A 25,350-nucleotide genomic window follows, 5' to 3' on the forward strand; every position below is an offset into this window, starting at 1 on the left:
GGGAAACCACGGAAAACCATCTTCAGGGCTGCCGACGGTGGGGCCACTATCTCCCGATTACTGGATACTGGAAGCACTTAAGCGAATGCAGCTATCGAGCTCAGTGATCCATTTAAATGAATATTCTGAGCATATTTATGCACAAAACATGTAAATACCATACATTTCCTTAAAGTACAAGAACTAAGCTTTCATCAGGAAACAAAAATTGAAAAGTGAAAATTCCTTCTAAATACATTTCAAACGTAGCCTATATGAATAACTTAAATCGTTCATTTTTATATTAATTTGGACAATGGACAACGGGTAATAAGATGAGAGTAAGTTAAGCCAACTGATTTTAATAATAGATACTCATATCAATAGATTTAAATCACGGATTCTTAATTTAAAAATAAACTGATTTAAATCACTTATTTAAATCGGTGCACCCTCATCAAACGAGAATTTTTTTTTTGAAACGGTTGATACTTTCTGTAACATCAGCTTGGAATACCTTAAAGAGTAAACTAGCTATTATACCTAGTTGATCTGAAATTCAAACTACATTTCCATTATTCCTAATAAATTAGTGAAAGCTAATATCCTTCCTAGTTCAGAGGACGAAGCAAAGACTGTTTTACTAGTGGGAATGTGCAGAAGAAATAGTAACATATTAAAAAAGACAGAGACTGGAAAGAGAAATATTGTTTTGTGTGGCAGACAGATTGGTGCAGGTGTTGGTAGGTTAGAGAGGTGCAAATATTCAAAGCTGTGGAAATGGTGGTGGTGTTGCCTGGTAGGTCTACCCCTCAGGAACGTGTTTTGTTAATAATAAAAATAGGTGTGGACAAGAGAAAAATCTTGCTCGAGTGTCTCAACAATGAAGTCTATTCTGATAGGAGTGAATTTTTAAGAATGCTGTGTACACTTTCATGAGCGATTTATAAAGAATAATGCTGTTCTCAAAATTTTTTCTGCTCCTGATAAATGACAGTACTTGTAGCAACCGGGAGAGTCCTCAACTTCAACATTAAGGATTGATCAGAAGAGGGCAGAAACACTACTGTATGCAAGTCTGTAATTTTACTATTTATTATTATTATTATTATTATTATTATTATTATTACGACTTATACCATCCAAAGGCTAATTCTTAAAATATGTTAGTTTCTTAATAATAATAATAATAATAATAATAATAATAATAATAATAATACAATAATTTTTAAAACGTCTAGATTTTTGCGGGGGAGGGGGCACAATAACTTTAAGGGATGTCCTGTTTACAGTTCAAATCACAAGCCTGCCAAGGGTCGCCAGCATTTCCGCAGAAAGTGACCAAGGATGTTTTGACTCCACGTCTCCAAAGATTTCAGCAATGCACTGCTGCTCGAGGTAGTCGCACCCTCATTTACTTCTTTCGAAATGTTTGAGAAGTAAAACAAAGTAGATGTGAAACTGTTTTGCTAAACTGGGTAGTATTTTTAAGCTAAAGATATTGAAGCTGTGCAGAGCACGCATACATTTCATGAGCTTTGGGACAAGGGAGAAAGTGCTGCATAACGTCAGCCCGTAAATTTTTATTTAAAATAGGAATGTAAAAATGCAGCCATTAGAAAAGCGAGTAACTTTTTTGCCAATATTGTCATAAAGCAGCAGGAATCGGTGAAATGAGACCTGAAAAGGTGGAATATAGTGGGAAGGCCGGAACTTCCTAGAGTGATAAAAGTACCACGGAGTGTTAGTAAGATACCTTCTGATTGAACACAAGCAGTAAATGCACCTATAAGCAAGGGAACAGGAAGGAATGCAACAACTATCGATGTAGCTCATTGATCAGTATCAAAGTGTTCACTGCCATCTTGGAAGGGAGGGTACGATCAGTGGTTGAGAAGTTGGATGAAAACCAGTGTGGTTTCAAACCACAGAGGGGCTGTCAGAATCGAGAGTTTCAGTATGCACCAGGTAACTGAAAAATGTTACGAGAGGAATAGATAGTTATGTTTATGCTTCGTAGATCTAGAAAAAGCGTATGTCAAAGTACCGAGGGAAAGGATGTTCGCCGTAATGGAGGACTCAGGGATTATGGGTAGATTACAAAAATCAATCAAGGGCATTTATGTTGACAATTGGGCTGCAGTGAGAATTGGTGGTAGAATGAGTTCATGGTTCAGGGTACTTACAGGGTTTAGACAAGGCTGTAATCTTTCACGTTTGTTGTTCCCCGTGCAATGAGAATAAACTGAGTCGGTAGGTAAGAATTCCACGAGAACTGATAATCAGATGGGGGATAACGCTGAAACAGGTAGATAATTTCAAGTATTTAGGATGTATGTTCTCTCAGGATGGTTGCATAGAGAGACTGAAACAAGGTGCGGTAAAGCTAATGCAGTGAGCTCGCAGGTGCGATCAACAGTATTCTGTAAGAAGGAAGTCAGCTCTCGGGCGTAGCTATCTTTACATCGGCTGTTTTCTGACGAACTCTGCTTCACGGGAGTGAACGCTGAGTGTACACAAGATATCTTACTCGTAAGTTAGAAGTACCAGACGTTAAAGTATAGAGAATGATTGCTGGTACAAACACGTGGGAACAATGGTAGGACGGAATGAGGAGATAAAGGCGAAGTTAGGACTGAACGTGATGGAAGAAGCCGTATGCTTAGACCGGCTTCCATGGTGGGGTCATGTGAAGTGAATGGAGAAGGATAGGTTACCTAGAAGAATAATAACGGACTGTTACGGAGAGTAGGAGAAGTAGAGGGAGACCAAGATGACTATCGCTAGACTCAGTTTCTAACGATTTAAATACAGGAGGTATGGAACTAAACAAGGCCACAGGACTATTTACAAATGAAGGATTGTGGCGGCGTTTTGTACATTCACAGAGGTATGCAAACTGAACGCTGAAAGACATTACAGTCTATAATGAAGATGTATGATGTATGGTAATGTTTTAATGTGTATGAAAAATTCGTTCCGAAGATTAATTTCACTTCATACCAGAACCCGTAGAGAAACGGAATAAGGTTAGATATAACATACGAAGTAATTCAATCATTCGTATCTTTCACACGGTCAACCACGTTGAAGTTAAATTTTGAAATTCACAACCTACTTTCACCGTCGTCGTCATCATCATCCGCTTACCTTCAACGCTATGCCACGAAGCAGACATTTGGAAAACGTATTCCAGCATGGGTGTTGTATGGAGAAAAAAAAACTAGAAACCCCCATATGATTTTCATCTTTCGCGTGTATCTTTTAGCGCCGGGAGTGTCCGAGGACAAGTACAGCTCGCCAGTTCTGTAGCCGCTTTTCCCGGTACACCCCATGGCGGGGAGTTAAGGCCCGCTCCCACCTAGTGGAATGGAATGGAATCGAACCGAACAGAACAGGAATCTCTGCCAAGAATATTTTTCGACTAGCGGAGCGGAATCGAACAGAATTATCAAGATTCGTGCAACTTCGTAAACGGTCGGGTCGAGTCGAGATCTTTAGGACGATCATTTGGCGGCAAGCCGGCAAATGTGTATCAGCTTCAGCTGGAGAGTCAGCTGTTTCTTGGATACGGTCGGGAATGTCCTATTTTGTGATCGTTTATTTAAATTATTAATACTAGACACGGAAAAACTTATTAGTTTAGTTCAAAAATATAATTTCCTCTACTATAAGACCCACGAGCATTACCGCAACAACATAAAAAATAATGCCTGGGAGGATATAAGCAAGCCTATGGAAAACCAAACTTATTATAATATTCAATTTTGTGGTAGGTTACTGTAGTCTATATACAATTTATTTCATAATTTTTTGTTGACTTCATCACAAAATCATGTTATGTTGGAGTCCACATAATCAGTACGATAATTGACATCACGTATCACATAGGATGTATCTTTAAGTGTTTATTATATTTTCAGTAAACGATTTCGTAAGTGGCATTCCCTAGGTTTCAAACTGTCGTATGTGTGCTGTGCGGTTAGGGTTGCGTAGATGTGTTTTCATTCGGGAGATAGTGAGTTCGAAACCCACTGTCGGCAGCCCTGAAGATGGTTTTCCGTGGTTTCCCCATTTTCACACCAGGCAAATGCTGGGTCTGTACCTTAATTAAGGCCACGGTCCTAGCCCTTTCCTATCCCATCGTCGCCATAAGACCTATCTGTGTCGGTGTGACGTAAAGCAAATTGTAAAAAAAAAAAAAAGAAAAAAAAAAAAAAAAAAAAAGAATGTTGAGGCTACCTCCATTAATGATTTCATCCTCCCACGCGACGCCATCTACTGCATTAAAATAGTTTTTAAAATGATCACGGCCTCCCATTGCATCTGATGTAGCATTTCCTCCTGTAAAATTGAACTTTTCTGTTAAATTCTACTATATGAAATAGTTGTTGAAATTGCAATAAAGTAACTCTGAAGTAGGCCTACCGTCGAACCTTAGCTTTATCGCGCATTCAATATTCAAATAAGTTTGAATACTCTCCTTTTGGGTGCCTTGTTAATTTCATGCACCCAGAAACCTCTCCGATCTCTCGTAATTTTCTACCTCCTCACACCTTCTACCAGACCGTCCATTGCAAACCTGTGAAGTTTCCCGTAGAATCCCGTTCGATTCTGTTCCGCTAGATGTGAGCGGTCGAGTGGAAATTTCGGTTGTTCGGTTCGATTCGATTCCGCTAGGTGGGAGCGAGCCTTTAGAACTACCGCTCGTTGAGTGAGGGTGTGCCTGAGGGTGTAGATGTACTTATTACGGACTACAAATGGGAAGCAGCTGTGGCCTTGAGAAAGGTACGATCCCGACATTCGCTTAAGTTGAAATGGAAAACCATTTCGAGGTTGACCGACGGGGAATTTGAACCTACCTGTCTCCCAAATACAGAGCTAGCAACTATACTGGCCGTGCCGCAATGAATTGAGCTAATCGGTTCCGTAACCATTATAGTGAAAAACTAAGTGAATGCCAGTTTATTTAGTGAGACGCGCTCTCGGCCATAATAGGTGATGAATGGCACCGTAAGTAATAACCGTAGAAGGTATCACGGTGGTTTCGCCCACAAGAGCAAGCAAGTCAGAAGTGGCATAGTGCCAAGCTCACTCTGCAACATCGTTCGTGGATTATAGCACGACACACAAAAGAAAATATGGAGGCCTTACAGAATTCCAGTCACAACATAAAAAGTGACTCGATAGGCAGCGTCGCCGATTTTTCTACCTTTAAGACGTAACTCAATGAAGTACCCTACGAGCACAGTAAACAAAGGAGATTTATAACAAACATTAACGCACTGTGATGTTCTGGTGACTGAAGACAGAACTCCGAGCTTAAATCATTCACCCAGTTTACCTATAGGCTACCTATAGTATTCAGTTGACCTCCCGAGGCTGAATGGACCCCGTTCCAGCCCTCGTACCACTTTTCAAATTTCGTGGCAAAGCCGGGAATCGAACCCGGGCCTCCGGGGGTGGCAGCTAATCACACTAACCATTACACCACAGAGGCGGACTATTTTTTTCAGTATAGTAACATGTCTTAATATTTCGATAGTTTTCGAATTTTATGAGAATTATATTAACCACCAAATATTCCGATTCGACTTTTGTCACATGTTCGTCTCCCTTGTTTACATAGCACAGGCTGCTTTGTTCGTCGAGAATGAAATAAAAAATTCCAATAAGTCACATGACACTAGGGAGAATAGAGTTTTGTTGTACAATCGGTTAAAGAAATTGAAAATCTGCTAACAACTTCGAATTTCTGCCAAAAAAAAAAAAAAAACCCGCACCACCAATGTGAATGAAGTTTTGAAAACAGTTTAAGAGCTTACCCTTATAAAACCATTAATGGTCCGTTGTTGGACATCATAAATTTTCCAGCTAAATCATTCCAGCGTTTCGCCTCAGTGTGCTAAGTTGGGCCGGCAACCAGGAATGAGTTAGCTGGAAAATTTATAATGTCCAATAACGGACCATTTATATTGGTATTGTCCGGCTCCTTGGCTAAATGGTTAGCATGCTGGCCTTTGGCCACAAGGGTCCCGGGTTCGATTCCCGGCAGGGTCGGGAATTTAAACCATCATTGGTTAATTTCGCTGGCACGGGGACTGGGTGTATGTGTCGTCATCATCATTCATTTCATCCTCATCACGACGCGCAGGTCGCCAACGGGTGTCAGCACCAGGCTAGCCGAACTTGTCCTCGGACACTGCCGGCACTAAAAGCCTTACGCCATTTCATTTATATTGGTATTATGAGGTTCCCTATGGGAATCAACATCTACTGTATATTAGTTTAAGAGCTTGTCACAGACTCCGCTTTGAGATTTGAAAGGAATATTGACACAGATGAAAATCAGTGGAAGAAGTTTTCAGAAGTGGGTAAATTGGTCCTCCATGACTGAATTCTGGCTACGATTTAATCAGTATAAAGATGCTCCAGTAGAACATATATATTTACAATTGATCTCGTTTGCTTTCTCGGCCGTAACTTTGCCTCAAAGAAATACAGAAGTCGAGCATGCGTTCAGTCAGGTAATAATCATTTTTTTAAACACAAGGGCACAAAATTTGGCCTAAGCCACACGGAAAAATACAGTTTTCCCATGAGGTCCCGTCGGAAGAAAAATCAACGAATACCACAAGTGCTTCTGGAAGGCAGTTTAAGAGGGATAGCGATGATGTACGTTTAGTTATTTTTCTCCTCCCCCCCCCTCCACCCTTACCATTGAAAAAAGAGAGAATAACGTCACTGTCTTATGATTTACTTCTTTACGCCATTTCTGGCCATTCGGCGAGCAGTTTTAGCTACTTTCCGTTATCAGGTGTTGGCAACACTGCGAAAGATGTGAGTAGTTCTCATCTGGGCCAGGTTGAATGTGTTTTTGTTTTGTTTTAAAGTCCCTTGAATTGGCGTAGATTTGAAGTGGCACCAGGTAGAATGTTTGGTCCTGCAACTGTATGTGCCGGAAGCCAACGATATGGAGTAGACTCATTTAAACACCTTGACTCCACCTACCTCAGCCAAGATCTATTATGCAAACAGGAGAACGACCATTAACAGACTACACTACACCTACGAAGTTGGCTGGTTATAAAAAAACTCTACGGTATGTATTTTCTTACGACAAGCCCGCATTAGATTATCCTTTTCACTACCACGTTCCAGCCTTATGCATGTCCCAAATTACACTTTTCTGAATGTTTCGACAATAGTTGAAATAGGCTAAAAAAAATACCTTGGATTTACACAGCAACTGAACAGCCTTGGAACGAACACATTAGTAATACTTTTCAATATTTTTATTTTGGCTCTTTCACAAGAACTAGGCAATGGCATGATAAATTTCTAGAGCTTGTGTCACTGAAACTTACCTTGACTATACTCATAAAAGTCGGGCGCATCACCATTCCCTAAAGTTTCTAAAATGTAACCTTCCTCGTGTTTGGGACAGCGGGAGGGGCATGCGAGTCAACTCGGGCATGGGATGTAAAAGGTTAACTTAAACTAGCATAGACAGGCGTTATGTACTTGCCGTTAGTACCCAGTGCTCTCTTCCTGATTATAAAACTCCCATGATATCTATGTTAATTTTTAAAGAGATGTTCAATTCTCAATTAATTCTCCGGAATTTTGAAACCAAAAGGCGAGAACTCTGAGGTTATCATGCTGTACTCGACACAAAAAATAACTCACAGCACTAAAAGCTTTGTTTCATGTTATGGTGCATGTAACTTGCTCAGCACATACTTTTGTATGGACTGGGCGAGAAAATCAGAGGACTAAGTCCGAATATAAATGTAGTTAACAAGGTTGCTGGGATTTCTTTGCAAGTTTAAAAAAATTGTGAACGGCCTTCCTTTCCCTCCTGAATTAATTACCTCCAACTGGTGGAAGCTATGATACAAGCAATCATGTTTTGTACAAACCATCTGCACTAAAACCAGTACGAAGGTAAAGAAATAGTTCGTAGAAAAATGCACAAGTAAAACTCTAACGTTATTCTACATTAGGCCAATGTAGCATTCACACAGTGTGATTCAGCGGCCCCTTCCTATATCGTCTGCTGCAGCCCAACTAACGTGCACATGGTTATAGGGGTGCTATTCCCCTTCATGCGTACTGTATGGTACTAATGTTCGGTGAGCACATTTTGCATACGATTCTGAACCCTAGCGAAATGTTATATCATTCATTCGCAAAACATGACGCATTGAAATCATGTAGCAACGTCCTTTTTCCATGTAACTATGTGAATGTGTCGTGCCTCGTGACCAGGTATAACGAAGAGGGGAATCAATGCATCAAACTAGTTAACGGTGCTGTTAATGTCTTAAACACCGAACTGGATGGTGTATGTACTCTGCTCTCGTAGTACTGATGATGATGCTTGTTTTAAGGGGCCGAACATCGAAGGTCATCGGCCCCTCTCGTCGTACTACCAGCATCTTTCCAGCAATGTAGCGTAGGGAATGTGGTTAGGCGTTCGCCTAGCAATTGACGGAATGTGCCAGCGGCGGTTTGAATCTTGAATCGTTCAAATATTTTTGCATCGGTATGATGTCTGAATACGTCAACACAGGTCCACGTTTGTCACATTAAAACAGTAGAACGACGCTGTTATTCATCTTGTGCCCTGTGCATACTCCGCTGGTTAGGGCCTCAATGTACTGTAATCTGTCATCATTCGGCATGTTTTTCACAGAGATATACGGACGACATGCTCCTCGTTTATGGCGAAGCAAGACAAAACGCGTGCGAGGCACGTCTATAATACCAGGAACAGTATGCCAACAGGTGACACCCGGCTGCTACGACATTCCGCCGTGTTGAAAGACGTCTGAGGACAACAGGCGTGATTTCCAACCAGCCATCAGGCCGCAACAGGCCCGTTACATCGGGTGAAACAGAAGAGGCCGTTCTGGAGGCAGCTCGTAATAATCCACACATCATTACATGGGCGACTGCGCGACAAGTGAACAACTAGCCATCTGGCGAATACCGCATAAACATAAATTTCACCCATACCATCTTGAGCTACACCAAGAACTCCATGGGAGGGATTTCGAAGCTCGAATGGAGTTCTGTCGGTGGCTGTTAGACAGGCTGGACAATGATGCACCATTCGCATGTCATATCTTGTTCTCGGACGAATCGAGCTTCCACAATAATGGGAGCATCAATCGTCACAACATGCACAATTGGAGTCCGAACAATCCTCACTGAGTGCGACAGGTGGCCCATCAAGTACGATGGAAGTGAATTTTTGGTGTGGAATCTTGGGGATCGCCTGATTGAACCTTATTTCTCTGAGGGCCAGTGGATGGGCTCACGCTACCTGCACTTTCTGCGTCAGGAACTCTCACTGCTGCTGGAGGACGTGCCCTTGCACAATTGTTTGACGATGCGGTTGCAAAGGGATGGAGCTCCCCCACATTGGACTTTGCCCGTTCGTAACAATCTGAACGAGGAACAGCCAGGGAAATGGATAGGACGAGGAGTTTCTATGTCTTGGCCCGCCGGATGAACGGATTTAACGCCGTTAAACTACTACTTATGGGGACATTTGAAGAACGTCATTTACACTCAAGCGCCGGAAAAGCCCGACCAGGTCCGGCAATTGATCACGGACGCCTGCCGAGCAAGTACACCTGGAATGCTTCAGAGCGCACCGGGCCCCAAATGTCCATAAACCAAACAGTCATCACATTGAACATTTACTGCGTTACAACATTGTCGGGGCAGTTGTGTTCCTATTATTCCCGGTCTGTATGTGACCGACCTGCCAACTATTCGGCCCTTTTTAGGGCCACGAACACACTTATTCACACACAATTTGTATAAAAGCGGGTATTTAACTTACATTGCGTGCGGTATGTATTAAACACATATTTCAAAAATGTGTAATCTTCGCCTCGGACTCGAACCTCCCACCAGACATCCAAGCCCACTCCGCCACGCCTTTACCAACTACACTACGGTTCCGTACGGCACACTGAGCAGCTCATTAGCACGTATTAGGTTTACTGCGGTCACAATATCAATTTAGTGTTTCGCCGGCGTGTCAGGTTCATATGATCAAGAAGGCACACGCATGTCTTCCAGTGTTTAATATGAGTATAACATTACGGGGTCCTATCATGGTGAGGCGGTACATACCAAGGTATCCGGTTGTGTTGTCTAAGCATACCACCAAGGCAGATGTTTGTGGGCTGCATACATCTACACTGGAAGGGACGGCTGAATCACGCTGTATAATTCATGAATTACGAAGGTCCACAAGTAACTGGTAAATTAGATTTGCATGCATTTTTCAGAACAAACAAATTATTTACTTGCTGTGACACAACAGTGTTTTTGGATTTCACTTCAGTCAATTTAGATGATTGTTTTTCGTTAGAAATATGTATTGAAATGAGATACCCTCAAATTCTCTTAAGTCAGATTTATTATCAGTTTGTTTTCGTCGCTAGCTACGTAAATAACAATTTTCATTAAAATGTTTTGAAAGTAGTCAACGTGTAAGTAGAGTACATAGCTGCTTTCATAATGAAGTTGATTTACTACGTCACCTTTCAATTTCCTTCCAATCCCAAGAGAATGGACACAAACAGGTCAACTCATCCTTGTTGACCTCCATACTAATATTTGCAAGACTAGGGAGAAGCTGGTAGCAGTACAGGAGAGTTTGGAAAATGAATTAAGAATGTGAATCTCAGTACTTTACAAATAACAGCTCAACTGTTGGAAGACACGCATGTTCAATTTCCTGATGACATACTTACAATGAACGATCCAAAATACAGCTGCCAATGAAGAAACACATTCCAAGTATTTCTACTTCTATTCCTCCTTACTGTTCGACCGAAGGTTTTTCGGACAGTTCGTCCTCATCCTAGTGTTGTCACTCGTTTAGCATCACCCAAGGGACGTATACAGCTTAAGGTACGCCGCAGACGTAACGGATATTCCGATCCAATGATTTAGCTTATATTTTCTTACGTACCTGACTTGTATATATCTTAATATAATTATACAGTATATAAATAATAATCCTAAATACAACACTATCTCACAGCAGACATTCACCAACTGCAGGATATCATTTTTGTTACATTTCTTGCAGTTAAAAAAAAAAAAAAAAAGGGAGATGAAGTCGGATCTTAATTTGTCAAATACCTGCCTGAAAAGAACTTGTGTAGATCGTCGTTGCGCCTGCAGGAACCACTATGTGAAATGTTTTCACTTAGAACTTTGGCCGGTAAGATTCTATGATCTAAGGTTCAATATTGTGCGAATACTGTCAAGGAATTCTTGCTCGTCATAATATATGTGCTGCGGGTCAATATATCTCTAAAAATATTACCACACGGCGGTTGTCGCAGGCGCAACGAAGAGATGTTCGTTTATTTCAACAACAATCAATGCATACTTAAGTCTGTAAATGTGCATTCATTTCGAGGTTCCAGTAATTACGAACGATCTTCCAGATAGAAATTAACTACTTCAACACCGAACCAACCACATAAGACTATATAGCAGGTATCCATAAGCGCCCTTATATGATTTTTAGACATATATTTATTACTTTCCATTTTATGGGTTGCCGCACATGACCATACAACAGTGTTAAAAGACAACGAACATTTGTTGTTCAAGTGGGCTGTAAAGGTGATTACGAATAATCTGAAGTGGCCCTTGATAGCATCTTACTACTGACCTCCAGTTTAACTTGTGCACCTCCGTAGTCTAACAGTTAGCGCAATCCTAGGAGGCCCGGGTTCGTTTCCCAGTACTGCCAGCGATTTTAGATTGATGGGATGGCTGGTATGTGATTTAATGGGCACACGTAGTTCACCTTCATTGGGAGTGTAACTGAAAAAACCTACATCTCCTCCAGGAATCCGAGGACACGAATTTGTTTCTTCCTTTCTACTCACTTCAAATTTTATAAATGTGCCATTGCTTAAAAAAAGAAAAGAGCGCATGGTAGTGTGTAAATTCTTCGCAGCCACACTCTTCTCACTAACAACTGAATCTATAGCTATGTTTGCTGTATCCAAAAAGCTGATATCTATATTGGAGGTGAGGTATGTTTAGAACATAATTAAAATGAAGTTTGATCAAATGTTAAATGCTAGGAACATACAATACCATGCACTCACTCCTCTTTTGAGCGACGATACATACAACTCGCAGCAAATTATATGTTTCTTTGCTAACATGACAAGTTCTGCTATCAATGTCCAATACTTCCGTAGCATGTGCATCGCGTTTTGAGTTACAACGCAGCCTATGCTACGATAACCACAAAATAGCTTATGAACAGGAACTTCGCTCATCAACATCCGTAGATATTTGAAATGATTCCTAGCAGCATTGATTTAAATATTAATAAATATAAATATTAGCATACCAAAGTTAATCATGTTTTGACAAAAGTTATGATAGAATAAAAGTTTGACAGTTTAATAGTTTTGGTTGGAAATCAATTTTTCAAACTGGCAGCAAAGCGCCTAAGTAGAATTTGAAAATGCAAGAAGTTAGCTATCCAAATGACAAATGCTTTCATTTGTTTTCTCCCCCTTGAAGATTGCAGAGTATATTCTAAACATGTTACCACCATATTTACACTGTAAGTTTACTTTTTTTTTTTTTTTTTTTTTTTTGCTAGTTGTTTTACGTCGCTCCGACACAGATATGTCTTATGGCGACGATGGGAGAGGAAAGGCCTAGGAAGTGGAAGGAAGCGGCCGTGGCCTTAATTAAGGTACAGCCCCGGCATTTGCCTGGTGTGAAAATGGGAAACCACGGAAAACCATCTTCAGGGCTGCCGACAGTGAAGTTTACTTTTTGACGGAGTCAACAGACCTGAGCTGTACTTATGGACAGAAAATGCGGAGGACCACTAAAACAATCAGTTCTGGATGATCTTAAGTAGATTACTATTGTCACCTTACCGCTTATAATGAAAATGTTATAGTGCCAGATTACATGGTGCACGATTAACAGCAAATTTTTATAGATGTGCAATGCTATGTCACGAGATTGTACTTCCTAAAATCCCAAACTTTACACATGGTGTAAATATGCCGGTAAGAAGGAAAACGCTCATAAAATAACGCCTGTGAATAATGGTGACAGCCTGAACGATTATTTTAAGACCTACCTCATAAGGCCAGGCGGCCATGGTAACCATCTTCTGGACATGATTGGACAACGGCACTCGAATAGGTGTGGGTGATGATGCAGGAGATGGGGACCTTGTCCTTGGAGCATCAGAGCCGGCACGAGGACGGACACCACGGATGCGAGGTCGCACCGCCCCTGATCCAGTGCTGCTACGTACGGCTGGCACACGGCTGAATGGCTCTTCCACCAGAACGTCGTCACTGGGTGCCTCATTGAGTTCTGGCACCTCTGGGGCGCGACCGAGCCTAGGAGGTCGTGACAAATGATCACGCAGCGTCCTTGATCGACCCAGCATGCTGAAGTCTGTCTTGGAAGGAGGCGGCGGTGGATTAAACCCCTTCCCTAACTCAGTGATGTTGGAGTTACGAGGAACAGTCTGACCCACTGAAGTGGACTTCTCTTCCTGGTGAGAGACAGGACGTAGAGACGTCGGCTTGAGGCGTAATGTCACCAACTTGTCTAACTCGTGTACTTCCATCACGCTGAAGTTATCGTATCAGAGGTAGTAGTTTCTCTGCAGCACAGTAGAAAATTTCTGTAGGAACTGCAATGCACAGTTTCGTACACACCAGTCACTTGCTCAGCTCCAAGTCCATCGGCTGCTACGTCTGCGATACAACACAATTGGATAAGTTTTCAGTAGTGTTGTCTCAAAGTGCCCAACCCAAATTCAGGCGTATAGCGAGACCAGATCATGTTAAGAACTGAACAACACAAAAGGACACACACGTTACACAGCACACACTCGCATGAGAACGGAAGCCACACGTAAATAAGCAAAACACTCTTCAGGGCCTCATTTTACGCATTTTAATCCCAACACATTCATTAGCAGACGTAGACCGTCCAACAACAGGCATAGTCACCACCACACAATATGAACGAACAAGCACAGCGCGATAAACCAGTTGCTTTGTATCAGAACTACAGATAAGATAACGGGCTGATTAAAGTACTTAACCTAAGTAACCAAACGTGTAAGACAAGTAACTTTTAGGTTGCAGAAAACTTGCTTCACAACTTGCAGGAACAAATTAACCACACAAGTACACATTTATAAATTAATTAACTTATTTTGTATGGCACTTCTATAAAAATATCAATAGAAATATAATGGTCCTCAAATTGGTGAAGCGATAGGTCTCGGTTTTCGTTGCGAAATAAATAGCATTTTCACCACATAGAAGCAACTCCAAAGGCAAAAAATGGTGGGGGTGGGGAGAAAATCCTCATTAATACAGCAAATTCTGTTATCTCACGGAATGTGTGTACCTTAAGGATCATATTCGTAATATGCAGCTGTCAACACTTGCAACAATAAATTGCCACATACACTGAACAATGCATTTCCGTATTTTTTACAGCATAATTAAAGATCACATCAATTATGACTTTTCTAGCAAGCATCTATCAATCTACAGGCAAACAGACATATCAGGAAAATGTTGAAACTAGATTTTACAACACTTTTTTCTTTTTAACATGTAAATTCCTGACCCGCTAAATACTACTCCCTACAACCCGATATCTAATATTAACGTTCTGAACACGTTCGACAAGCTGAACATATTAGGGATTCCAATCAACTAAAAATCCGACTATCGCAGATCACCGCTAGATGAAATGAAATGTCGTATGGCTTTTAGTGCCGGGATATCCCAGGACGGGTTCGGCTCGCCAGGTGCAGGTCTTTCTAGTTGACTCCCGTAGGCGACCTGCGCGTCGTGATGATGAAAATGATGAAGACAACATATACATAAATATAACAGTTAACATAACATGTAATGGGAAAATCGGTTTAGGGTTCACAAGATAAATCAAGAGAGTAGGAGCGACAATAGGGTCGATTACGATAAAATATGGAAGGAGATAGTTTAAAGACCATCGGACTGATGACATGAGAGGAGTACGGTTTAGCAGCGATTGGTTTAAGGTGAGATCAGACTCCCTATACCGACAATGCTAAATTCTGTCATTTTCTGACCAATTATCTCTGAAATTACTGAAGATATCACTACCACATGTTTACCGATTGTAAGTCTGGATGCATTTAATTCAGCTCCGGACGTGGAAACGTGCACACCTTAATACTCCTTTTCGCCAGTGTTAAATGTCTGTGGAAATAATGGCGTTACTGAACGTGGCTGGCTACGACTTATTAGCGTTTATGGCACTTACAAATCGTCCTTAACTGGCTCTCAGTGGGATCTGCTGAATACTTTTAGTTTTCCACAGAAATTCCATTTGGTTGATTGGAAGTTTAAGGGACATTTCAGTACTATAACGGAGGATGACTGGCGTATGTTGACCGTGCTTGAAACGATTGAAGAATCTTCCGTTGCGGCATATAATTGCTGCCAGATATCGATAAAATGCGGAGGTCACTAGACATACTCACGTCTCCTGTTGGTGTCACTGAGCAGAGTGAAAATCCAAACAGTATGACGCGCATCACAGCAAACACACATTCTTTACCAGACAGTTAAAAACTGATGAGGAAATTAATTAGAGATGCATGGCTTGTAGAGTGTAACATCTTTCTCTCTGATGACGGCGTCGTAGTGGCATGGCATGGACTCAAGACACCGGAAACGTTGGGGAATTGTACTGATCGTGGCCGCTGCATAGCTTTCCATAACATAGGAGCAGAGTGCAAGGCGCGCACATCCTTCTCAACAGCATCCCAGATATGATCAATAGGACCGAGATCGAATGACCTTGAGGATCAGACAAAATCCTCGGGCCGTGGAGTGTACATCGAAATATTCTGTCTACCCTTTAGTCCCGTTTCTTGATACGGTGCCAGAGATGAGGTGAGACGAATTTTAAATTGCAGGTTTTTTGGCCGGATGCTCTTACTGACGCCATCCTTAGTTGAGCTAATGAAGGTGAAATGAACTATGGTGAATGAAATTGGATAAGGTGGAAGGAATCGGCTGTGGCCTATGAAGAGGAACTGTTCCGGCATTTGCCTGGAAGTGAAATGGGGGAACCACAGAAAATCATTTTCAGGACAGCCGACGGTGGAATTGGAACCCATGCATCTCCCGAATGCGGAGTTTTGCGGATAGACGGGCAACACAACTTACATTTTGTTTTTAAATATCAATTCCTGACCCGCTAAATACTACTCCCTACAACGTGATATCTAATATTAACGTTGTGAACACGTTCAACTCAAGATGAAGCTTAACTTCGTATGACGCAGATCAGTTCAGCGTCTATCCGAGCTAGCCGACGGCACCCCCCACACTTTCTAGATCACGTCAGTGACTCTGGCGACGGTGGTTTTCCCCGAATCCACATACCCACCGTAGACTTAACACGATGGCCTGTGGAACGTCCATTGCCTGCGTGATTTCTAAGATGAATACTCCATGCGTCTGGCACCCACAATTCGGCCGCGATCAAATGCCTGAGATCTCATGTTTCACCTGTGGTTACCACGCGCAGCCACTCCCACCGGTATGTATATTCAAATAATCGGCTGCAATTCGGGTAAACGGTGGTACGGTACATTGCCTACTGTTGGGACAGATATCCTAAAAGGTCCTGGAGATGAACAAACGAGTGGACATGATCTGACAGCAACATTTTGGTATCGTTCGGCGGTGAGGATCGCTGGCAGACATACCAGGACTCCCATTTCATTCCACGTGAGCAAAATCCCATACGATGATACCATTTAGCACCGGCCTGAACTGTAGCCTGCGGATTTTGCTTAATGCAATTGGCGATGCATTGGTATCCTGCCTTCTGTTTGTATCAAGTGATACCTCGACTTATCTGTCCAGAAGACAGGTTTCAATGCCTCTTATAGAGTCCAACGTCAGTGTTCCTTTGTCCATGTCAGTCTTCGTTCTTGCTGACGTATGGCGAACAGAGGTACCCCAAGTGGAACGTTGGCTTCTGTACCCAACTACGAGAAGATAGTCATGGATGGTATGTCTGCTTACACTTCGTTGTTGTCTAGCAAAGAATGAGCGAGTGATCTGCGCTGTGGCCCGTCTATCCGCTACCGTCTATCCGAGCTAGCCGACGGCGACCCCCGTCAACACGTTGTAGATCACGGCAGTGACTCTGGTGATGGTGGTTTCCCCGAATCCACGTACCCACGGTAGACTTAACACGGTGGACTGTGGAACGTCCATTGCCTGCGTGATTTCTAAGATGAATACTTCATGCGTCTGTCACCGACATTCCAGCCGCGATCAAATGCGCTGAGATCTCATGTTTCACCTGTGGTGTGATGAACTATTTTTGCACACGGCCAATACGAAGTCTGACATCAGTCACGGGCCACATCGACCGGCAGCTATCTCGAATCAAATTGCTCATGATTGCAAAAAATAATCTCGAAACTCCCCGTCCTCGTTAAGGTGAGATCAGACCCCACACTTAAAAAAAATCGAATTTCATTTTTTGGTCTAGGCCTATATAAATATTTCGACTTTCCTGAACATTTTAATTTATCATTCTAGTAATGAATGCGTGTGTGTTTTTCATTTTTAATTTTACTTGACATAAGATGTCTGCGTCCTTACATAATTATATGCATATCTCACAAACTATATGATCTAGAAGACTGTTGTTTTGCTTGCTTCTCTTTGGATGTGTTTACTACGGATTGGTCGCACTGATTGTGATTATTCTTTGCTTATATCCAAGTAAAACATAAGCAAAGCAAAATATTTTGATATTTGGTAGTTTAGTACGGTTATAGTGAAATTATTGTGTGTTACAGCTCTCATTTTACTATGACCAAACCCAAAGGTATCTTCAAGAGAAATGGGTATTATAGAACTGCACTATTTGTGGTTGGTAGTGAAATAGTGCAAAGTGATAGTTGTGGTGGTGAGAAGACTGTTGACACTCCTCGCAGTGCATCAAAAATAAGAATTGCTCTCTCATTGTGTAGGAGATACATTACCTATCCATGAAGGCAGTAGTGTAAATATGGTTACAGATTTTAATATTTTAATATCAGCGTTGAAGGGGACTGTAGCATGCAGGTTATGTGGTGGAGATAATATTATATAGCTGTAGCTTGCATAACAAGATTGCCCTATTTTAAGATATCTGGTTACATAACCTAATTAACAGATGTACCAAATTTTATAATCTGCCAAACAGTGCCGATTGCCATGGTTCCAGAGTTTCTATTTAATTTGGGCTAAGGACCTAGTAGACTGTCCCAAGCCTTGTTCCCTAGACACCCATTCTGGTTTTGGTTCGTTTGTTGTTGTTGTTGTTCCTCATAGTTTATACAAAAAATATTATGTTTATAGGCTTTGAGAACATGTAATTTGGGCTAAGAGCCTGTAATGTTCGATGTTAAATCTGGTGGAGATAAAGTGCTTTACGAAGATGTAAATGTTAGGAATGGATTAGGCTGTCAATTGAAAATTATGTGCACAAACTGATGTTAATAGGTCATTTCTAACTTCTGTCAAATGCTCTAATAATGAACTGTATGAAACCAATGTGAGGTTATTGTATGGACTTAGCTATATTGGAAAAGGTAGTAGTGGTGGCAAACTACTTTGTGCTCTCCTAAATCTACTAATAGATCAATCTTGATGGCAGTATCAGGAACAAGACTGATTACATCACAGCTAATAAGCGGTTCAGAAATGTTATCAAATGTGTGAAATCATATCCTGATGCTGATATCAACTTGCTTCTATGAATCTCAGGCTGAAGAAATGCCATTTAAAGGAGAGTTGAAGTCAGATTGAGATTCAAAAATTGCAAATTGAGCGTTGAAGGCAAAAGTATTCACTGAAGTGGAACCATTCCTCGCGACTGGCTCAAATCAAATTTCGTAACACTGCCTATGAAAACCAGTGTAAATATTCTGCAATGAATACAGAATAATTAATTTGATGAGCCATGTTCTGAAAATATTCCTAAAGGTCTTGCATTCGAGAAAACATAAATATGAGGAGAAAGAATATTGGAACTTCACAGTTCGGCTTCAGAAATGGCTTTGGTACTACAGAGGGATTATTCAGTCCGCAGGTGTTAGTCCAACGGTGCCGGCATGCCAATGTCGACGTTTTTGCTCGTTTCATCGGCTAAGAAAAAGCTTTCGATACAGGTTGTCGTGGTGATTTTTTAATTAAGAGGATGTACAACTAGGTAATAATCCTCTCTGAACGAATTAGTAGAAAAGACAAAAGAAAGCTATTTATTCAACGAAGGAATTTGGAAACGCAGTACAAAATAAAACAAAAAAAATGTTGAATTATGCCGAAAAATTACTAACGAAACAAAGTGAACCCATGAACATTCTTCGAGAACGAGGGCTTGATGGGCCGGACATCCGTATTTTAAGTAATATTCTTGAACCAGAGTGTTGGCGTACGAGTTTGACGGCCGTGTCTCGGAAGAAGTGTCAATTATGAAAGGCATTTGCCAAGCCTGTATTCATTCACCAAAGCTTTTCAATATCTATCCAGAGAAGATTTTTCGAGATGCTCTGTACGGAAGACTCGCTCAGTTGTGGTTAACGGAGTCGTCATAAATAACATCAGGTATGCCGATGAAACTGTCCTTCACTGCCGGCCAAAAGTTTCCGGACAAGCATTGAACTGTTAAAGCATGGACTGAATTTAAAAGAAAACAACAAACCTATGCAAGGAATTGACTAATGTGTATTCTAAAACTAATATTTTACAATGAAACTACGTTTTTATATTCTGACAAAGAAATAGATAATAGGTACGTCTACACATTTACTCCCACAGATCACCAGAACACATCAAACACTCTTCTCATCAAAGAAACCCCGCTTTGCTGCAAGTACACCAACTATTTTCGCCATTCTCAGAACAAGTTTTTCTATAACACTGATGCAGGTATACTTTGCCAGGCATTCTACAAGACGTCCCACAGCTTTTCCAATGAAGGAGGAAACGTTTCGAACTTGCGATCCAACTCCTCCCACAGCAGCCCAATTGGATTTCAGTCCAGGGATTGCCGGAGGGTCATTCCATTAAAAACAATACCTCAGAGTTTTGTTCGTTTTGCAGATAATTCAAGCAATAGTGAGACGTGTGTCTGGGGTCATTGTCTTGTTGGAGGAAAAACCCACGTTGCTGTGCAGACGGAAGAGCATAACGAGAAGATGGAATGGTTATCGTTTTTGTCCAGTGTTTCTTGAATTTGGTGCAGTCTACCAACACCACTGAATGTGATCACAGAGCCCCCTCCATGTTTCACTGTAGGTGTTGTACAGTAGGAGGCATTTTTTCCGATGCTGAACGTCGAAGATAAACTCGTCGCCGTTGCCAGAAAACCTTCGACATTTGGTTACAGTAATATATTATCATTAACAATCAATAAACATATTCGTGCGGATACATATGTTTTGTCCGGAAACTTTTGGCCGGCAGTGTACTTGCAACCAATCTCCAGGAACTCAATGTCGATGAAGCCAGCAACGCCATGGGCCTGAGGCTGTATGTAAAGACGACCAAGTGGATGGTTGTAAGTAGGAAAGAAGATGGTATTCGGGGTAGTTTCAAAGCAGGAAACTGCCAGATCGAGGGAATAGCAACAGTATAACAACCTGACATGCCAGATTAACGATGACTATGACCTTACTCACGAGATCCGATGCAGAATTGAGCAGGCCAAAAATTATTTTTCAGAAACTTAGAAAACTTCTGACAATCCGTGACCTATCCATTACGCCATCGATACTTCTGAGGTGCTACGTTTTTAGCATCCTACTGTTACGAATAAAACAGCATCTGTGTTATTACTCTAATTTATTTCAGGATGACCCCATAAAACTACACAGAGAGCGAGAGAGAGAGAGAGAGAGAGAGAGAGAGAGAGAGAGAGAGAGAGAGAGAGAGCGAGAGAGAGAGCTCATCAACCATGAATGGCCACACTTCCTAACTGCTGTATATTTACAAGTTTCTTTTCTTTATGGCACAGCAGGCGGTCCGGCCCGTTGCTATACCTGGGGACGACTAATCCTTACATTCTTTTAAACAAGTCCAGCCACCTCACACACCAGCTGCGTGTAGACCGCTGAACTTTAAGGCCGGCCGCAAAATGAGACGCAGGTCCGTGAGGTGACGCAGGGTGACTCACGTCGAATTCTTCACGGCACAGTGAGTCACGGCGACAATCGTCGCAAGTTGGATCGCAGTTTCAGTATGCAATTTATGGCCTATCTGTGTCGGTGCGACGTAAGGGAACTTGTAAAATGAAAAAAAAAATTACTCCTAATTACTTCCTTCTCTCATACCCCCCTCGTTATGACCTCGTCACATTATTTGTTTCTTATTTTTCTCACTAAAACGCACTTTTCTGCGTGTGGAATTAAGTTGTTTTCAATTAGTATATCTCAGTTTAGCCATTACAAATAATTTGTATTAGTCACATGAGTTTATTTTTGGAATTTCTAATTTCAAAACAATTATTTTTGCATTCACCAATAGATAAAACATTTAACTGCAATAAATTGGTATTCTGTTGCTTTATATTGTATATTAATTCTTCCTCAAAACACAGTATATAGTTTATGGTGGTTTAGACAAAAACTACATTTAATATGATATTTCAAAAAATTCCTTGAGTCAGAAAAATGGTTTATCAACAATATGAACAAACAAAATTACCGCGAGTCTTGCAGGAAACTGCGGAAGAGAGACTGCGGTCCGCAGGGTCACCACGCGCAGCAATTGCGTCACGTCACCCTGCGCCGTAACATTCGCGGGTCCAGTCAGTTCTGTGGTTCGCAGAAACTCACCGTGAGTCACCCTGCGTCACCTCCCGGAACTGCGTCTCATTCTGCGGCCGCCCTAACACAGGTCTGCGGGCTACACAACACACGGTGACTATTCCTTGGTTCGACTCCAGAGATAGTCCAGTAATTCAAACAGTCACATGCAGTGAACTAAACAGCAATAGCTCAACAGTATTCAACAGCAGGGCGAAAGTCATAACAGCGAATATTAACACAAGTCTATTCACCCTCACACTCACAATAGCGGCTTCCCTTCTTGACTGGCGGCGATCCTCAGTCCACAGAAATACCCGAACACACAGTACTCTCGGGTGGTAAAGTGTCCTCCGTTCCGTACGTCTTCTGCAGCCCACTCATCAATGGACTCTCCGACACATTCACATAACTCAATGATGGGCCACTAGAACACTCACGAGTTCGGCTGGAGATGGAACTTTCCGGTCGTATATTCCAGAAATCGCGTGGAGAAACTATATGAAGGGAACAATAAAAGAAGGGCAGCGGCATATCCTCGGGCGGGCTGGGAGGTTCCCCGAGCTTGCTTAGTCATTCTCTTTCAGGTAATACCGAAGGGGCTGTGACAAGGCTGTCGCTCGAGCACGTAACACTACTATACGACGTTGAGACATGTACACAGACCATGTGCAGGAGACTGCAAGCATTTGAAATGTGGACCGAAGGTTGCTGAAGATACCTTGGACAGCTGAACTAACCAATATAGAAGTTTTACACCATATGATCAATGAACCTACTACCATCAAGGGAAAGAAGCTAGAACACTTTGGTCATATGATGCAGAACAGTAAATAACACCTTCTACAAGTAATACTTCGAGGAAAAACTATGGAAAACTTGGTCCGGTGCGAAGGAGGTCATCGTGTCTTGGCAACTGGAACCAGTGGTTTGGGGTGACGAAGCTTACTCTATCCAGAATAGCCATGAACATGAGAAAAGAAAATGGCGTATGGCTTTTAGTACCGGGAGTGTCCGAGGACAAGTTCGGCTTACCAGATGCAGGTCTTTCGATTTGACGCCCGTAGGCGACCAGCGCGTCGTAATGAGGATGCCACATGATTATGAAGACAACACATACACCCAGCCACCGTGCCAGCGGAATCAACTAATCATGGTTAAAATACCCGACCCTGCCGTGAATCGAACCGGGGACCCTGTGACCAAAGGCCAGCACATTAACCATGGAGCCGGACAGCCATGAACAAACAACATATCATGCTACCGCTCACAAAGGATCTGCGAGGACATGGCACATGAAGAACAGGAGAAAGAAGAATTGTTGTACTATTAGTGGACTACTGTTGCCGTACTATTTTTAAACAACAATTGTCCCCTCCCCCCCAGTTGAGGTGAATACTTTTATGTGTAACAATTGCGTATGTTATTTGTGTTCTCGGTAGGAAAAATTTCTGTGAATGCGAAAACTGGCATTTCACCCAAGAAGCAGGCAAAAATCGTTACTCTTAAAAACACATATGTGACTTTTAAATAAAAAAAATTAAGTAAGGATCTTCTGAGAGATTTACTAACTATTGTACAGTTAAACCAGTACAGCATAATCTTCTTCATTGTGGGCAGAAGGCAAGAGAGCCAACAAAGAAGCAGTGTTGACATGTGAGTAAAAAACTGTTCGCATGGGGGTAAAAAACTTGGACCTCCACCGAAAACATAGTTTTTAGTCATTAGTCAAATTTTATTGTTCAAGGTTACAGAGCAGGAGTTACCAGGCGAAGAGCCCATGAACCAGTGAGAGCTGAGCATCTTGAACAGATTGGAACCCCCCCCCCCCCCCAAAAAAAATAGTATCCTGGGGTTTACATCCAACTAATTACTCTTGTGCTTTTCGGAAAAGCGAAGTTGCTGGAATTCTGTCCCGCAGAATTTCTTTTACGTGCTCGTTAATCTACCGACATAAAGCTAACGTATATGAGCATCTTCAAATAGCACCGGACTGAGCAGGTATCGAACCCGCCATCTTGAGCTCAAAGGACCAGCACTGCCGTCTGAGCTACTCGGCCCCATAATAAAGTACTTAAAAATCGTAGTCATCTACCGCTTTTTCCCACCTGTGGAGTCGGGGGTGCGAACTGTGTCGCACATGTGGATCTGGCCCCGTTTTACGGCCGGGTGCCATTCCTGACGCTAACCCTATGTGGATGCGATGGTTTGATAAGTGTGAAATGTTGTCTGAATATGAAGAGGAAAGGGTTGGGATAAATACAAACACCCAGTCCCCGAGCTGGGAGAATTAATCAGACTATAGGCCTATTAAAACCCCCGATTCGACCGGGAATCGAACGAGTCGACAATAAACGACTTAAGAATGTCCCTAAATAAAAATATTTAAATGATAAAAAAGTTAACTGACGCTTGCATCGACCCTTCCACTTTATTGCTTCCGCGTCATTATATAAAAATTCAACTGTTATAGAAAGTGTGAGCAATTTAATAGAATGGTAATGAACTGTAATGAACTTTACTAAATAACATTTCACATGAAATATTTAAAAAAAATAATGGACAGCACCAGGAGAAATCGAGCATGACTATAAATTGAATAGAACAGATTAGTAACAACGATATGTACTGGTGCCTTAAAACCCGATAATCATTATTGTTTCATTTTCTTTAGTTTAATTTAGTCTGTATTTTGATTGCTCTTGATTCATTGCTAATTATCATTATGTATCATTACTGTTTACTATCACTATTATGGCTAATAATCACATCTGTTCAATTTCTGTAAATAATAATGATCAAATACTGGTACTTAGTTCCATATATGCTCATCGTGCTAAGGAATTATGTTTTATAATTCTTTGCATTTTATCATTATTAATTCAGTCTGTCACAGTCCATTACCAGTACACAAATACACGAACCAAATTGTTAAGTATACACTGCACAGGTCCCACCACAACTCGGGACAGTAATTGACGAGAAATGTCGTTTGTATCTGCAGGTATACTTGGCATCATTGCACCTGCTCGTGTTAGAAGAGAAAGTGTACCTGCGGGCAGGTTAAGTTCTTTTCTCTCGTTCTAAAAATATACAAAGCGGCAACTGTCATTGAAAAACTGATTTTTCGATGTACGCCAATACCAAACTTTTCGGGATAAAGACACAAAAAGGCAACCAGGGAAACAAAATTAGCACAGTAGGAAAGTACGATTTCTACAAATCTTAACGGAGTCTTTGTCTGTAAATAAATAAATAAATAAATAAACAGCATATCAAATGTTCCGATACCTCGCTCGCAAACATGCGGGCGAATATATTTAATTTTCTACATTGACTGTAAATAAATAAATAGCATATCAAATGTTCTGATACCTCGCTCGCATACATACGGGCGAATATATTTAATTTTCTACAGAGCAGGATATTCTACAGAGTGGCCCTAGACG

General features: G+C 41.5%; 1 protein-coding gene across 10 annotated transcripts in view; it reads right to left on the bottom strand.

The window, feature by feature from the left end:
• LOC136857939 (serine/threonine-protein kinase MARK2) overlaps positions 1-25,350 on the bottom strand; it is a 677,731-nt gene that overhangs the window by 547,717 nt on the left and 104,664 nt on the right. For 8 of the 10 annotated variants that reach the window (XM_068225359.1, XM_068225361.1, XM_068225358.1 and 5 more), the window contains exon 3: positions 13,142-13,772. The exons of the other annotated variants lie outside the window; for them this stretch is intronic. In XM_068225359.1, the coding sequence (XP_068081460.1) occupies positions 13,142-13,642 (501 nt within the window). In that variant the 5' untranslated portion in view covers positions 13,643-13,772. The remainder of the gene's footprint in view (positions 1-13,141; positions 13,773-25,350) is intronic. 10 annotated transcript variants of the gene reach the window in all.

The sequence above is a fragment of the Anabrus simplex genome, chromosome 1 (assembly GCF_040414725.1).
Source record: "Anabrus simplex isolate iqAnaSimp1 chromosome 1, ASM4041472v1, whole genome shotgun sequence".
Classification (NCBI taxonomy): Eukaryota; Metazoa; Arthropoda; class Insecta; order Orthoptera; family Tettigoniidae; genus Anabrus; species Anabrus simplex.